General features: G+C 39.7%; 1 protein-coding gene across 1 annotated transcript in view; it reads right to left on the bottom strand.

Annotated features, from left to right (window-relative positions):
- The window catches only part of LOC139719048 (serine/threonine-protein kinase TAO3-like), a 44,578-nt gene extending 32,715 nt beyond the window's left edge, over window positions 1–11,863 (bottom strand). The window contains exons 1-3 of the mRNA XM_071630494.1: window positions 11,760–11,863; window positions 6,558–7,353; window positions 5,845–5,916 (exon numbers count right to left, since the gene is read on the bottom strand). Coding sequence (XP_071486595.1) covers window positions 5,845–5,916; window positions 6,558–6,689 — 204 coding nt within the window. The 5' untranslated portion in view covers window positions 6,690–7,353; window positions 11,760–11,863. The remainder of the gene's footprint in view (window positions 1–5,844; window positions 5,917–6,557; window positions 7,354–11,759) is intronic.
- Window positions 11,864–17,620: the final 5,757 nt, after the last annotated feature.

Here is a 17,620-nt window from a genome sequence, read left to right as displayed (position 1 = left end):
TTTAATAGTCTCCATATGCCTGTCTGTATTTTTTTTTTTTACAAGTACATCAATTTTCTGCAATTTCATTAACACTGTACAAAATAACAGTTAAAAAAAAATATTTTTCCAACAATTATCGTCAAATATATACACTGTACATCTGTAATATAATCACGAGTTAAACAGTGTATCTTTATTTGCATACATTCTTGTACAATTTCAACATTACAACTGACTAACAAAAATATACAACTTCTGCATTTTTTATCAATTCATATACAAATGTACATTTTAAGATGTACACCCGAGTATAATTCTATGCAGGGTACTACAAACACACTTTGCCCACTTTAACGTCTCCAAGGGGAAATCAAAACTAAAAGTGAATAGGAAATTACCTCTTAGAGGTACAAGTGTATGGGGCCCTTGTCTGAATGCCTATAAAGTGGAAAAACATAATTTTTTTATTTCTGTAACCATAACAGCAGAGAATGTTCACTGCATTTTCTCATACAATTGTGTAGCATAGCACAAATATTTTCCTGCATTTTTCCCATCTCTGCACCATTACACAAAGCCCAATGATGAAGAAGTTACATGAAATTCTACCCCACACCCCAAATATCCTTCCTTATCTTTGTCAGATGTTGACCAACTGAATACCAGGCCATTCTTTACACCCCATCCACTACAACTGATCAAATTCTGTTCAAATTTTTGCAGGTTTAGAAGTTTCTGAAATTGATAGAAACATCTGAAACATACCTTTCCCAGCATTATGCTCAGAAATCAGACATTTCTCCATCTGATTTTATTTTATTTTATTTTGTTTTTATTTTTACAGGGAATAGTTTTCCTGGTATTGCATCGCAATTTGCTATGCATTTTTACACCACTGCTACACAAACTAACTTTTGTTTACCAGTTACAGTGTACTGTATCTTCCATAGAAGTGTACAGGATACCATTTGAAATACTGTTCATCAGCTGAAATTGCTAATCAAATCTGAGTTAGAAAATTATTCCCTGTTTTTATGCTTATTATTATTACAATGTATTATTCATTTATTTACCTTAGTATTTATTCATTCATTATTTCTTTTTTATTTATCTATCTATTATATATATGTATTTTTTTTTTTTTTTATTTTTTTTTGGGGGGGGGGGTTACCCTGTCTTACCCATGTACTGTATCTCAAACAAGGATGCCAACCGCGGAAACAACATTGCAGTAAACCAGAAATATTCATGTGCATTCAAATTTTGTGCATTTGCAAGAGCCAAGATTTGCAAAATTCAAATGCATGCTAAAGTTCTTGTCTACACTATTATGCATTGAATGCCAGTGGCAATTTGCGAAAATTTCATACTGCGAAAATGGCTGTTGGCTCTTATTCGCAAAAACATCTTGCTTTACAGTATTCTGAGGGCCGTAAAGGCATTTTCTGGTGGAAAAACAGTAATTTTCCTTTTTCTATGATATAGATATAATATGTAGTGGAAAACAGTAGTAGTACTATTTTGGCAAAAACAAAGCAAAATACTAAAAAAAAAAAATTGCCATCTCTGCTCTAACCAAATCCAAAAATTATGAAGGCCTTTTATTTTTGAATACCATAAAGAGAAGAGACAGATGTACACATGCACAAAAAAGACTTGACCTCCGTATGAACTTATTAGTCCTGTCTGTCCCACTATCAAAAGTGAAAATTATATAAATATCACTTGTCACAACAAACTTTCATCATGATCCAATAACTGTTTCACCAACATTTGTACTTATCATGCAGTTTTGTAACCTTAATTTGTATGTACCTGATTTAAAACCATGATTGCTAATATCATTCTCTACAGTGCAATGCAAAACTTGGCTTTGGGTAATTTTTTTGATGGTTTTCCCCTGACATTCCTCATGCTTCAAATTGTCCAACTGATATGCATAGGAAATCCTAAAACTGAAGGGAAACGCCATGACTGCAAAAGGCCAGAATTCCTGGCTGCACAAAGTTCCATGCAGTAAGCAGACTTTACGAAAACATCGTAATCAAAGACCTGCCTGTGATATCATAAACCCTGTGCAAGGTCAAAACATTCAACATCTCATCTTACAACCTCGAGTAGTACCAGAAACTTTATTTCTTGGTTTGGAGATGTATCTTTTTATTGTAATTTTAACTATTCACTGTTAATGTTCCACAAGAAAGGGTTTATGTGTTTGTTTGCGTTTGTTTTTTTTCTTTCACTGGAGTCCTTTGTTGCTCACACGCAAATTTATGCATAACAAAAATATCAATATATCGTTTGTTTTTGTCACAGAATTTCCAAACGTTTCACTAACACGATCTATTACATCTTTCACCACTATATAAAATATGCAATAAAAATTCAGAGGTTCCAGTTTACTGATGATTAGGTGATAATTCCTGAAGCTAAAATTACCTTGACCTGACATACATTGTACATGTACAGTAGGTAAGAAAAATTCTGCATGCATGTAACAAAAAAACAAACGATTACTAAATGTAGTTCTCAAACTTACACATCACACGACAATTACAAACAAGGAAAAGTAGAAATTACGCGGTGCGTAACATATGTCCCCGCCGGAAGTAGCATTTTGTAACAAAATGTGCAATATAGGTAAAAAATCAAGGTCAAAGGTCAAAGAAGTCAAAGGTCAAAATTCTGTGTAGAAGTTTTGAAGCCCTCACCTAGTGCCATCACATAAAGCAAATGGAATCGAAATTGGGTTAGAAATGGCGAAGGAGTAGCATTTTGTAGCCAATGTACAATATAGGTCAAAAATCAAGGTCAAAGGTCAAAGAAGACAAAGGTCAAAATTCTGTGTAGAAGTTTTGAAGCCCTCACCTAGTGCTATCACATAAAGCAAACGGAATCGAAATCGGGTTAGAAATGGCGAAGGAGTAGCATTCTGTAGCAAAATGCACAATATAGGTCAAAAATCAAGGTCAAAGGTCAAAGAAGTCAAAGGTCAAAATTCTGTGTAGAAGTTTTGAAGCCCTCAACTAGTGCCATCATATAAAGCAAACGGAATCGAAATCGGGTTAAAAATGGCGAAGGAGTAGCATTTCGTAGCAAAATGTACAATATAGGTCAAAAATCAAGGTCAAAGGTCAAAGAAGTCAAAGGTCAAAATTCTGTGTAGAAGTTTTGAAGCCCTCACCTAGTGCCATCACATAAAGCAAACGGAATCGAAATCGGGTTAGAAATGGCGAAGGAGTAGCATTTTGTAGCAAAATGTACAATATAGGTCAAAAAATCAAGGTCAAAGGTCAAAGAAGTCAAAGGTCAAAATTCTGTGTAGAAGTTTTGAAGCCCTCACCTAGTGCCATCACATAAAGCAAACGGAATCGAAATCGGGTTAGAAATGGCGAAGGAGTAGCATTTTGTAGCAAAATGTACAATATAGGTCAAAGGTCAAGGTCAAAGGTCACGACTGAAATTCTGTGTAGAAGTTTCAAAGCTCCCATGTAGTGCTATCATATAAAGCAAACAGAATCAAAATTGGCTCATAAATGACAGAGAAGTAGCAAATTGAAGATTTTGATCACACACGGACGCACACACGGACACACGGACACACGGACACACGGACGGACGGACGGACAGACGGACGGACACACGGACACACACACGTACGGAGCCCGTTTCATAGTCCCCTGCTCGAACTCGTTCGGCGGGGACAAAAATACTTCAATCTGAAAAGCAAAAACATTTCACTAATACACAATGCTGAAGTGAGGTGGCAAGTTTGCACATAACACAACTGATTGTAACCAAACATATATTGTACATGTATGTACATTACATGATGGCATGGGCTCACAAGTCTCTCACTGACTGCACACAAATTATCACTAAATTTCCCTTTCCTCACATGAAATCAAATGGAAAACCATGTTAACTGCTGCATCAAATTGTTGATGCATTTCTGTAAGCTAGTAATGATGACCTTTTCGGGAGGGGGAAGGTGGCAGGTAGTAGCTGAAAGTGGCGAAAAGTAGCTAAATTATTCATAAAACATAGTCATGATTCTTGATATCTGTGCAAAAACCAACAGGCAAGGTGCAATCTCAGATACATGTAATTGGCATACACATTGTACAATGTACAATATATGTGGTTGTGACTAATATATCTCCAATCAGTTAAGACATGTACATGTAATAATATTGTGAAGTTCTATAACTTTCTTATCTTATGTGTGATGTGATTAACTCTCTGTCAACCCTTCTGTTCATTTGATTTCAATCTGTTGGTTTTTTTTACTATTACAAATCAAAATCAATGTATAATACATTATGTACATTGTACAATGCATAATGATAATGCAAACTGCGAGAAATCTTGTTCAACTTTCATAAATTCTTGTGCAGTTTGTACATCTGAAAGCAGATTCATAACCTGGAAATTTTAGCCTGGCCTCTTCATTTTTTGTCTTTGTCGCCAAATTTGTTCATTCACACGATACAGTATGCCTGTACACCTCACACACAGTACAGTATAATGTTCATGCTATGTAAAACATACATGCACCTACATTATACAGATGATGACTGGCGGGGGAGGGAACATACCGAATGTTCCACCCGAAGGGTTTGAAATGCTATTGAGGGAGGTTATAAGTCCCGAGACGAAGTCAAGGGATATATATATAGCCTCCCGAAATACAGTAGCATTTCAAACCCTGAGGGTGGAACATTTGGTACATGTTCCCGACAACAAAAGTCATCATCTGTTTTATTATATGGGTTAGTCAAATACGTCAAATACATCAACGTCAACAACCAGCACAACGCACTCGCTCGCTCGCGCAGAGCCAAATTCACTGTGCGCGGGTCCTTCTGTCATTTGTTACATGAAAATGTTTTCCCATGGGAGAACATAACCAATGTTTCTCCATCACTTGACTGTGTTTAGCCAATCACTAACCGGTATTTGACTAACCCATTTAATATTATACATTGTAGTTCAAACATATCCATATGAGACAGTGTAAGCCGCCTGTTGCATACAATAAGCATAAATGGACATACAGGGCCTACATGTTATGTAAACTATGGACAGAAATGCACACGAACATGAAGGCCTTCAAAACATACTGTAGACCAATCTATGAAATGTATACCTTCTTATACCTACTGTAACTACACATTTACATTTATTATTGGAGGGTGGGGGGATGGGACACACCCTCCCCTCCCACCAGGCCGTAAACTCTGTGCACTTTCATCAGAATTCATGCATTTACACTTTTGACGACCCTTGCCCCTAAAACATGGGGCCAAAAGAAAACTATTGTCCATGTTATCCATGGTCTGTTGATCTTGGTCAGCAACTGAGTACAATTGTACATCCTTGCATGGCTATAACAGGGCTAAGCAATCAGGTAGATTATGAATCATGGCTACAAGCCTCTCAACAGGCAAAAATTATTCCTCATTCAAGGAAGAATGTCTGGATGTGAAAAGATATATCAGCTTTCAGAGATCCTCCTGCAGAATTAGGGAGACCTGGCAGCTCTCTTATTAGCGTGTCAATGGTTAGCAGGCACATACTTTTGGTGACAGTATATGACAACAAATCTATGTTTTATTCAATACATGTACAAATGTACCTGTAGGTGTGCCTCTTTCCATAATTTGCCTCTATGCCTTCATATCATATGGCACAAAGAAAAGGCATACGACTATAAGCACACAAATCTGTCTCAAAACATGACATTTAAACACTTTCATATCTACTGAGACAAATGTTGTAGCATATAGTGTACAAAAACAATCTGTTTACTACTGGTATACGATACATTATATGCACTGTAATAATTCCATGTAGACTTACCTCTGTTGATGATTTGCCATTATATAACATTTTCTTGATGGCAACTATTTCTCCCGTAACTGTATTAGTTGCCTGTATCAGATAAAATACAAAGAGGAAAAAAAATCCAGACGTCAATTCTTAAGTAGAAAACTTTAGAAAAGGCACTTCCAACATACTTTAACATTATTAGATATCAAACATAATGACTTGCAACATTGTGTTTTCTTTTTGACAAAAATAGAATGAAAAAAAAAAATCCTACAGTATGGTGCATTTGCACTTAGATAACTGTCTTATTATAACCAACACAAAAGTTACAAGTTATGCAAAACAAAATTACAATGCCACTAAGACTACAATTGTATGTCTTCATGAAGGTACAGTGTGTATTAGCCAGTGATATACATGTACTCTGTCTCAGATCTGAAATTACTATCCTTATCTGCATTTAATGAGACAAACTAAGATTTCTTGCAGTTGAAATAGCTTATCTGCAGAAATGTCTTTGTCTTTGATAAAACAAAATACATTTACTACAAAGAAAAGAACTTTCAAAACAAAAGACTGGACAAACAGCTTGAAATCAAGACTCTTCACTGAGAATGTCAGCATTCCCCCCCCCCCCCTCTTTTCAGCCCATCTTATGCAAGAACACACAGATTGGCCAAGCTACAGCTGTAGCCCCTTGTCGTCTCTCCCTCATGGTTAGACTTTGTCTGTACGGTACTCACATGGTAGACTGCACCAAAGCTGCCATGCCCAATCTCTGTCATGCCCTCAAAGAGCTTCTCCGGGTCCTCGTCAGTGAAGAACCGCTGGACCTCATGGTCCTTAATCTGGGAGACACGTGTTGGCAAAGGCATGTTGGCTCCTGTGGCTGGCGGCGACTGTGGCTACTTGCGAGTGTTCCGTGTGGAGGATGGCAGCACAGCATGTGTGCATTCATTGACAGGCATGCACGGGATGTGCCATGGACGACCACAGCAGGGTCTGCACGCTGTCCTGGCCAAGGGGTCGTCGAGAGATGCGCGAAAGGAATTACTAGGTCAGTCTAACGCACGAAAATGTTGATCTCCGCTGGCCAAATTCATGGAGTGACAGGGACCTGCCGTGATGCTTGTTTGGAACAGAAGTGTCCAAAGAGTTGTGATTGGATGGGATTATGCCTTGGGACCAATTATTGGTTTTAGAGGCGGTCAGCTGTAATCAGTACACTTTGTACTCAGTCTGCCGTTGTATACATAGCAGCCTTGGATAGAGTTAAAGTCATCAAATATGTTTGTACATGGCAACTACAACATAATTCCACTTTGAAGTATATCAGTGGTCAGCTTGTGCTGGGTTTCAGTGTGACAATTTGGTAGATGTCGCCCTCTGTGGCACCAGATTACGGCAACACCTACACCCAAACTTTGGCAATGATCAGCTCAGTGCTACAACACACTGGCTGGCTGATCACATGCACAGGACTGGTTCAAATGGATCCCTCGATTTCTCTCTTGTGATGGATCTCAAACTCAGAGCTGCCTGTGTGGACAAATAATATATAAAACAGATACAATGTAAAAATTATTATGAAATCCCTCATGACGAGATGAACAAACAGACATGCATGGTGACTCAGGGGTCGCACTTAACTTTTTTTTTAACTAGCCAGGCGGACTACTTAGAATCAATTTTGACACTGAAGCAACATTTTGGCTAGCCAGACGGACTAGTAACTTCAGAATTTTTTGATTTTTAGCTAGTCCGACGTGATATTGGGTGGTCAATGGCCAGCGGACCATCGCCAATTTCGAACCCTGCGGTGTAATTTTGCAGACCACTTTGTACTGGGTGCATTTTCTGAGACCTACCACACTTTGACTGTGTAAATGTACATTATGCACATCTGCCTTCAGGTGAAATTATTCTCTGTAACAATGCTGATGGACATACAAAATGTACCCCTCACATCTTGCCTTACTTTCTTTTTTTTAATACTTTTTTCTTTCTAAGGACACAGGGACAGGGTTATACATTAACTTTAATAAGTCATACAAATCATCCCTCGGAAGCATTCTATGCACGACATGCTCTGTAAAATTCTGAATTAACATCAACTCACAGTTATTTAATATCAAAATGTATTTTTTGACTCCTTACCACAATATGAAAATCAGTGACAGCTATTATATCGATCTGTGATCTAACAATGCCATGTAGGTCAAACACTCACAGCAAAATTATAAACAGTTATATTCAGGAAGTGCATCTAATTTTTAAAGAGTACATAACAATCTGTGAGGGATCACTCTCTTGCATAGCCACTGGATTTCCACCTACTCTGACATTTCAACAAAAATTACAAGGTGTAGTTCCTGTGACGGTTGCTTGCACTATAACATCATCAATTGTACATATGATATATGCATATTTAATCTTTGATGTTTATCATTCACTGCACTTTATACAAATGCCTTCTGACTACAAATCAAACTACAATACACAATCACATGACACATAGTATTTTTATATCTTATTTTTCTTTCTGATATAGGATTGACACAAAACTGCAAAAGAATTTATGGGGGTATCGTTTGCATACCATGAATCAGAAATGCAGAGATTATGACATAACTCCTCCTAGTCTCAAAACAGACCACTTTACCATTCAGTTTGATATCTGTAGCCCCAAAGCAATGTAATGTGTTGTGTTTATATTCCACGTCTCTCCCTCTTACTGTACGTATATAAGCAGAAATTGCTTTCAGTGCATTGGGCACGGAGTGGTTTCTATTTGTAAACCTAAAGGACTTTTCACATCAGACCTGCATGAAATTGCTTAGTGCTGAATAACCTACTACACCAAAATTGACCGTGTACTCATGAATATCAGTTTGATGAGAGCAAGTGACTGCAAGAATTTTTTTTTTTTTTCAAAAAATGTTTTGACAAACCCTCAGATCCAGCCCAAAAGGATTTTTTGTCGGGTTGGCGTAGAGTAATGTATCGTGTAGGCATTGGCATAAAGTACAATGTAGCATACATTGTATTGTTGTGTACTATTGCGCAGGCATGGCGTACAGTAGCAAAGCGTTGCACAGACTTGTATGTAAACTGCGTAGGTTTGCAGTGTACTCCACACCAAAAGTAAGCAAATCAAAATTGAACTTTTTTGTGTGTGTGCATACCCAGTATTACCTTCTTCATAGCTTGGTGTATTTCTACACAATGTACATACATAGGCCAGCATAACCACAACGTACAATGTAGGGTAACGTAAGCTTCATGTGCCCAGTATGCAACACTACACAAAAGCATGTTACCCTTGATTCAACTGTTTCCATAAATAGACCACTCTTACGAATATAAATTCCCTGAAATTCATGAATAAAAAATGGCATAAATCAAGTGTGAAATTCAAACTATGCAACTACCTCCACACGTGTTCCGAAGAGCACAACAGTGGGTCACGTCGCCGGACCCCCCCGAAATCATTGTCGCGACCCTCCCAGGTCAGCTCGCATTTATAAGCAGTTCAACGGGTACGTAATGGGTAAGTAAAGTTGCATAGCAACACATATAGACTTGTTCCATTCCAAGTTTTGAAGTTACGAGTCCATTTATCTGCATTGAATCTGTACAGCGTGTATAGTGAGGTGCCCGCACCTTGTCAGGGGCCCGAATACCGTCACCCTGCTTAAAATTGGTACAAGCACACTGAACAAAAATTTATGCCTGGGACTGTGTTCAGTACGCTGAAACTTGGCAGGGCTACCACAACCAAGCAAATTGTGGTGAAAACCGAACAGTTTTTTGGGAAAATCTGAAATTTATATTAGGAATACGTGATAAGTATCATCACGGTCACCCGCACGCATCTTTTACGTGTATGTCTATGGGAGCATCACGGTCACTCGCACACGTCTTTTACGTGCTTTGTCTATGGGAGCGCGGGTGACGAGTTGCGGGCCCCTTCCTTAGCGGACAACTATTCCGCATTATTCACACTTGACGACGATAGCTGCAAATTTCCGGTATCGATCAGTGAACTTGTGATTCTACTGGAATCTTCAGCATTTTTCTTGTGAGTGGGATTTCACAGAATTTCAGTGACAAAATGTGATTGAAATATGCGTAAACATGAAGTATGACGAGGTGCGGGTCACCTAAGTATACACCTACAGCCACGGTGGCAGCAGTTTCTGAGATAACTTGTGCGTTTACGCGCTATTTATATTTGCATGCCACCCCTGCCAGAATTTGCGATTCGCCATGGTTCAGCCGCAACGTATGCGCGTCAAATCTCTCGTACAGCATGGAGTATATCGAGTACCGCGCTCTCATAGTGGGATGTATACAGTTTCGTCCACGCGTGGCACGCGCGCTAATCCATTCACAGGCGGCGCATGGCAGTACGTCGCAAATTTTAAGCATGGACATATGGGGTCCAACAATGAGCGCAGGCATTCGAACGATGATCGCAGCGCAGGCGTTCGAATCATGCTCGCTATTTTGCTTCCGCAATTTAGGCGGTCGAAAAATGGGGAACTTGCTTTAATACTGTATGTAAGCCCAGTATGAAAGTCCCATTAGAGAAATTTGCCACAAATAAACATTCCAGGGGTGGGAATGATATCAAAATTCATATTTCTACATCAGCATGTAATGTTTAATTGTGCTCATCGACTTGCTGAGCAGTGACAGGGGCACAGGCTGTGTAGACTCTACTGTATATTAAATTTAAGATCAACACTTTATAGCAAAACAATGATACTATAGATGAATACAAATACACATTGGAAAAGCATTACATGCACTTCACACATATTGGCAATAGAGGATAGGCCATGGATAGGGGTGTTGCTTTCAAAGTACAGCACAGCTAAATGCGTCAAAATAACACCCCACACGTTCAAACCAATTATCCTGCAGCGTGTACTGCAAATCACATTTTTATGTAGATTTTAATGCATGCGTGTGGACTTAGACTCAAGAGTATCTTTTTTTTTTACATGCGAGTAAAATTGCAAGCAAATTGCGACATATTCGAAGTTTATATTGACTGAAAAACATTAGGGTGTCGATGTGTTAGACACCCAACCATACCATGCAACCATACTTGTAAAGTGCATTCTAAATAAGTTCTAACAAACTGTAGCGTTACGTACCGTAGTGTTACTTCTGTTCTACTAACTTCTACTTCAGTACACTACACTACTACTAGCTAGATAATTGGTCTAGAGGGTGGAAATCAGTCGAGTAGGGCCTGCTATGGTTAAATATGAAACATATTAGTACATGTATGCCACCATGATGGTCTCTTCATGCAACAATCTAAAAGTGTGTACAATGTACTAGTATGCTATTGCTGTAGAGCTATGATTGATGATGGATGAGTGCAGAAATATAGCCAGTTTTATTGACCTGTGCTACTAGAGCTGTAGCTGTAGAATCTGTATGTATGGAGATGGTGGATACATTTTTAGGAGGGGGGGTGGGGGTTCCTGTGCGGTGATGGCAGAGGAAGCCCTGTTTCGGGGAAGTCAGAACAACATCATCTACATCTACTAACCACCATGTTGATCTCGACGTTGCTCAATTTTTAGTAAACTTCACCGTGTATCCCGATATTTCGTAACACGCCGATCTCGTGTGAATGTATGGAACATGTTTCGCAAAGTTTCGCCAGCAACACAACTGCCAATGCACTCCCTGTGCTGTATGCACCGAACATTATCATACGACAGCGCTCGCGCTGTAACTGTAGTACATCGCACCGGTTTTCACAATACACTAGTCTTTCCCACACAAAACAGTCAACACAGTCATGACACGGGAATCTCAATACGTGCGATACGTTACGGAAGTACTCGCATTCCATCGCTCTAATTTTAAGTCTGTAAGCAGTTATCGAAAATTTTGCCGGTAAAGTCGGAGAATATACTTACATTGATACTTATAGTTACTTGGATTTCCATATAGGATGAGGAAATGGTGGAATATCCTTGAAATAAATCATATGGTGTGTTGGTTTCTTACTCCTCCCTATGCCCATACACTGCAAGATGGCGTTTTCGTGCGCATGCGCGTGTACAGCTGTGGCAAAAATCGGCTGAAACAGTGTGCATGCATGCAATACTTGTATTGTGTGAGTGGCTGGCTGGCGGTGAGCCGATTTTTGTATTCGCATTCTCGACGCTAGAGCACGGCAGAGCGAACCTCAATCTCCATCTACTAGTACTTCACATCTCCCCTTTTACCATGCTGCCTCAAAGTTTGCGAGCGGAGGCGGAGATGCGCAGCTAGGGAGAAAGGAATTCACCTGTTTTCCCTGAATTTGGCACAGTAATGATGAAAAAATCAAGATGATGAAAGCGAAACAACTCAGCAAATTCCATTTCACTTTTCCAGTAAAGAATGCTTGCACACTTACGATTCTGTTTGACTATATAGGGCCTACAGAAGAACCGTCTTGATGCATCCTGAATTACCTCTTTTATCTGGTGTACGCATATAGGGCATACATTAATTTCATTATCTCTTTCATATTGTGATCTTGGTATCAGTATCATGTCAGGTTAACCGCACTCCATAATGTAATTACAAGCATACGTTTACTACCGTTTAGTAATGTAGCAAATCTCAGTCCAAACTGCAACTTATTTGAGAGAGAATTAGGCCTATAGGCCTAGTATAGTAGTAATATTCCAACTACTTTTGTCCAGTCAAGGCCATGACTATCTTTATCATTCTGTGTAAATGTGCTGAGACATTCCAATCAACTGAAATCAAAATAATCAAAAGGTATCTTAAAACATTTTAAGATTTCTGTGATTAATTATGGATATTATAAATGATTATACCTTGACAATGTCCGATTGCTGATGTCCAAGTATGAATATTGACATTTGTCTTACGCCCCCTTTGGCGAAAATAATTGAAAGGGAATGAAACCCAAACAGACATTTTGACAGAGGAAATGCAGCAAAATTGGTAGAACTCAGTGAAGTTTGAGGAAACTCGGACAATCCTTTCAAAAGTTATGATTTATATGTTGAATTTCGGTGCACTGGCCATCGCTGGATGAGAATACTACGACACTTTGTGATGAGACGTCGTGTATGGAAACGATATATAAAGCATAAATATTATATGAAAAAAACCCACCATATTTCCACTTTTCTGCTGGCATAATGAAGGAGCACTAGCTTGACTTACCTCTTTCAGACAGCCGCAGAGAGAATAACATTAATTAGTCAAAGGATTGTGTAGAATTCTTTCTATAGTTTCATCATATTGTTTGTCATGATAATGGATTGTGATGCCTCAAAGTAGGAAAGCGCCCATCTAGCCATGGCTGAATTAAAAAAAAAAAATCATTACTTCAGAATGGATTGTCCGATTTTCTTAGTTTTCACCGATGTGCTCTACTAAAATATTGCTGCATTCACTCAATGCATAGCATAAGTGTATATTTGGTTTGCCCTTTAACCTTGCTCGTGAATGAGGTATCAGGTGATTAGATATTCACTTCAATTTTTCATATCTACTCAGAATATTTTGTTACAGTGGCGGACCCAGGAGGGGCGCGCGCGCACGGTGCGCCCTCTATTTATTTTTATTTTTTTGTTAAAACAAAAGAAATAAAAAAGAGGGGGAGGGGCGCGTGCACCCCTCTTTACGGAATTCCTGGATTCGCCCCTTTTACTGTATATCAATAATCTTATTTACAATTTCCTTCTGTGGATATTTGTTTACACCGTCGAACAATATAGCACTCTATAATGTGTGGCCGTGGCTTCAAACAAAGAGCAACGGTTTGGAAATTATTTTTATATTTTGTTCACTAAATTTCTTGGTAAGAATTATTCACAAGTGGGATATGAGTTTAAAAGTGCATGTAGGGCTTACAAATAGTTCTGGCAGTCTGGTCTTATGTTCTTGTGAAAGAAAGACTTTGGCATATTTGTCAAAACAGGCGCGATTTTGCGAGTAAGTTGCAACACCCAGGCTTCTCAATACGATTCACAGCTTTATCCGAAAAACAAAATGTTGTCATTTGAAATGTTGTGGTATTGTATAATCATTGTAATATTCTAACATATTTTATTATAGTTCGGCCTCATTATCTAAGCAATTCATTAGCTAGAAAAATCAACATGCCAGTGAATGAAGCAGTTTATTTTGTTTTGTTTTGTTTTTTATAGAACATTTAGATACATTTCAGATAATGATATTTTTTTGAAGCTCAAGTTCAGCGAACTCAACTGTGAGCGTTGACCTATTGAGGGGTTTTAGCCGAGATTATAATTAGCGCATCTGCACTGCTTTATACCTTGGCCAAGCATTAAAAAAAAAAATGATAAAATAAAATATTGCGCTGACAAAATCTGAAGTAGGCCTAAGTACGGACTGGCGGACGAACGGACTGCATGACAATCCAACCGAAAACCTTTAAACTGCCTCTATAGCACCCCTATGTGGCATGCGAATAATGACATTAATGAATTCAAGTTTAATCAAAAAGATAGTTAAAACTGATCAAAATAATAAAACTGATGATTGATACCTACATAAACAAAATTGATAGGACTGAATCATCGGTCGATGAAGAAAATAAAGTTTTGGCCCCTACTCTCCCTCTCAACATACACACACACACACACACACACACACACACGAAATGAAAGAAAAAGGTAAAAAGAAACTACCTCGATTAAAAGGGTGATGTTTTGATAATTATCGTAGGCCTATCTTTGAAAATATTTGAATCAACTTGAACTTTATCATCGATTATCGTCCCTGTCACACCTTTCCGGGCAAGCCTTGCGTGTGATTTGCGGAGAGCAATTTTTGCTACCCGGAGATCCCCGCAGATAGCCCGCACATGGCAGTACTTATCACGTATCTCGCCCGTATACTCGCCCGGAGGTGCGCACGCAAATCCTTTTTACCCGCAGCCATGCTTAAGGCCCTGTCACACCTTTCCGGGCAAGCTATGCGGGCTTGTTGCGTGTGGGGATTTTCCGGCATATCGGACAATTTCTGAGGGCGGACGAGGATTTCGGCGACTTTTGCATGTGTCTTACTTGCTGGACGCGTGGCAGTCGCGTGCTGCTTAAGATTTACTTGCGGATATTCTGTGTGACCTGCGTGTCAGGCGCGTGTTGGCTGACAACTCAGTGAAGGAATCCTCTGAAGGAAATTTATTTGACAGAGGTCCCAAAGAATGTCAAAACCCTGGCCGCAGCCGACTCTCAACGAACCAGCAGAAAAGTAACTGATCCTCAACATGGGCACGCGGGTTAACTGCCCGTGACTTGCGGCAGCTACGGGCATCCTATACAGGTGTTCTGCGTGGATCTCTGCTGGCAATCCTCGCGAGTCACCCAGAAAAATTTTTGAGCATGCTCAAAATTTGGCTGCGGGTAAATCGGACTTGCGTGCACAACTAGGGGCGGCTACGTGCTAGATACTGTCATTGTGCAGGCCATCTGCGGGGACCTCCATGCAAAAAATTGTTCCCCGCAAGTCACGAGCAAGGCTTGCCTGGAAAGGTGCAGTGACGGGCCCTTGAGCATGCTCAAACTTGTTCCGGGTGAGTCGCGGGGATTGCCCGCAGATGTCCACGCAGAACACCAGTAGAAGGGCCTAGTAGCATGTAGCATGTCGCAGGCAACTCCCACGCAACTAGCCCGTAACTAGAACGTGAATATCAGAACGTAAGTAGCACACGTCCAGTATATACATATAGGTAAGACGCACGCGAAACTCGCGAAATCCTTGTCCGCCCGCAGAAAATTACCCTGGTGCCGAAAAATCCATACACGCAACAAGCCCGCGTAGCTTGCCTGGAAAGGTGTGACAGGGCCTTTACATTTCCGCCCTTCATAAAGAAGTTGTTATCCTCCTGAAAACAGTGATTAAATCATTGTACGCGTTGGCCGAAACTCTGTATGATGAGGGTAGACGAAGAGGATTTGCGTTGCTTAATATTTTGATAAAGAAATAATTAGGAGCCGTTTGCTTCTTTTCTTTTACGAATCCATGTATGGGTTTCGTTTGTTTTATTTGTTTCTGTTCGTTTTGCATGTATCATATAGGAAAGGGAATGCGTAGATGAAAACATGATCATAATTTCTGGCATCTTTGTGTGAATATACTAAATTTCAGGTTCCGGCTCTTAGCCTGGATGATTATATGTGATACTGTTCAAGTAATCACTTTTGGTATATAATTTATACGTAGAAGAGGTAATGGTATATATCGACATGTGACATCACAATTCTCATCCTGTACAGAATGTTGGGTATGCACTACCAGGTATACAAATTCTTTCTTTGCGATGAAATGATGTATAGCAAGAATGGAAAATAAAACTTGTGTATACCCTTCACATCAACTTATCATTGAGTCTTACAAAAATCTAGAAATGGTAAATTGTTGTTGTTGTTGTTGTTGTTTTTCTTCTTTTTTTTTTTGGGGGGGGGAGATGTTGTAAAAGTCACACAAAAGTCCACAAACGTGGTTTAGATAATATTATGATATAATATTATTTTCATTGGGGGTAGCACTTTAAATCTTGAATGGGAGGGAGCCAATTTTGAAGATGTGCGTTGCGAGTATATAAACAATGTATCACAATCCAGTTAAAACGTGAGAAACTACCCATAACTCCTCCAGATATACTCGTATGATTTTACTCTTTTTATAAGAAGTCGAATTGTGTATGATGCACATTTACATCATCAAGAAATAGCTGGAGCTGGTTTGCGGAAAAAAAAGATAAATAAATAAATACATTAAAAGAAAAATCAGATATTGGTGATGCTTCCCATTCTACCACGTAACAACGGGTAATATATCGATATAACGAAGGGATTTTTTTGGATAAAGTCCATCGGACGCATTGTGAGCTTGTGGCCTCCGGGGCTCCTCTCATGATTACAGTTCATTATTCCGCAGGTTCATTGTTCCGAAGTCTCGCCAGCTGTTCATGAATCCGAATATAACGGAATAGACTCTTTAGGCCCAGTCACACCTTTGCGGGCAAACCTTGCGTGCGACTTGCGAAGAACAATTTTTACTACCCGGAGGTCCCCGCTCATGACAGTATCTAGCACGCATCTCACCCGTAGTTGCGCACGCAAGTCCTATTCACCCGCAGCCAAGTTTAGGCCCTTTACCGCTACGTCACACCTTTCCGGGCAAGCTAGGCGGGATGGTTGCGTGTGGGGATTTTGCAACACGCAGGACATTTTTTTTGTTTGTTTGTTTGTTTGCATGCGGACACTAAGATTTGGGCAAGTCTCGCATGCGTCTTACCTACTGGACCCGTGCTACTTACGTTCTACTTACGTGCATTCTGTGTGACCTGCGTGTCAGGCGCATGGGTGGCAAGTGAGGGCTGAAGGAATCCCTCTGAAGGAATTTGATATGGCAGAAATCCCACAGAATGTCGTTATCTTGGCCGCAGCCGACTCTCAACTAATCAGCAGAAAGGCAGTAACTGACCCTCAGCCGATGCACGCAGTTGCTCGTATAGCTCGCTCCACGCCCGCCATGCCCGCAGAACTGACCAGCTACACGGGTATTGGCAGTTTCGACACCGTTCCTTGCCAGTAAAACAAGTATTATGCTCGTAGAATGCCCGCAGATGACATGCGCTTCCGGCGCCGTAAGCATAGATCCACGGGCAACTTTTCAATTCAATTCAATTCATTTTTATTTCCATACTTCTCATTTATGGACACCATAACAGAAATCAAAAAAGTTCTTTTACCTTGTAAACAATGTGCAGAACACAAGC

Source organism: Diadema antillarum, unplaced genomic scaffold (assembly GCF_040938485.1).
Source record: "Diadema antillarum isolate AM-2024a unplaced genomic scaffold, OU_Dant_1.0 scf00000008, whole genome shotgun sequence".
Taxonomy (NCBI): Eukaryota; Metazoa; Echinodermata; class Echinoidea; order Diadematoida; family Diadematidae; genus Diadema; species Diadema antillarum.
This window is presented reverse-complemented; position numbering and strand designations above follow the sequence as displayed.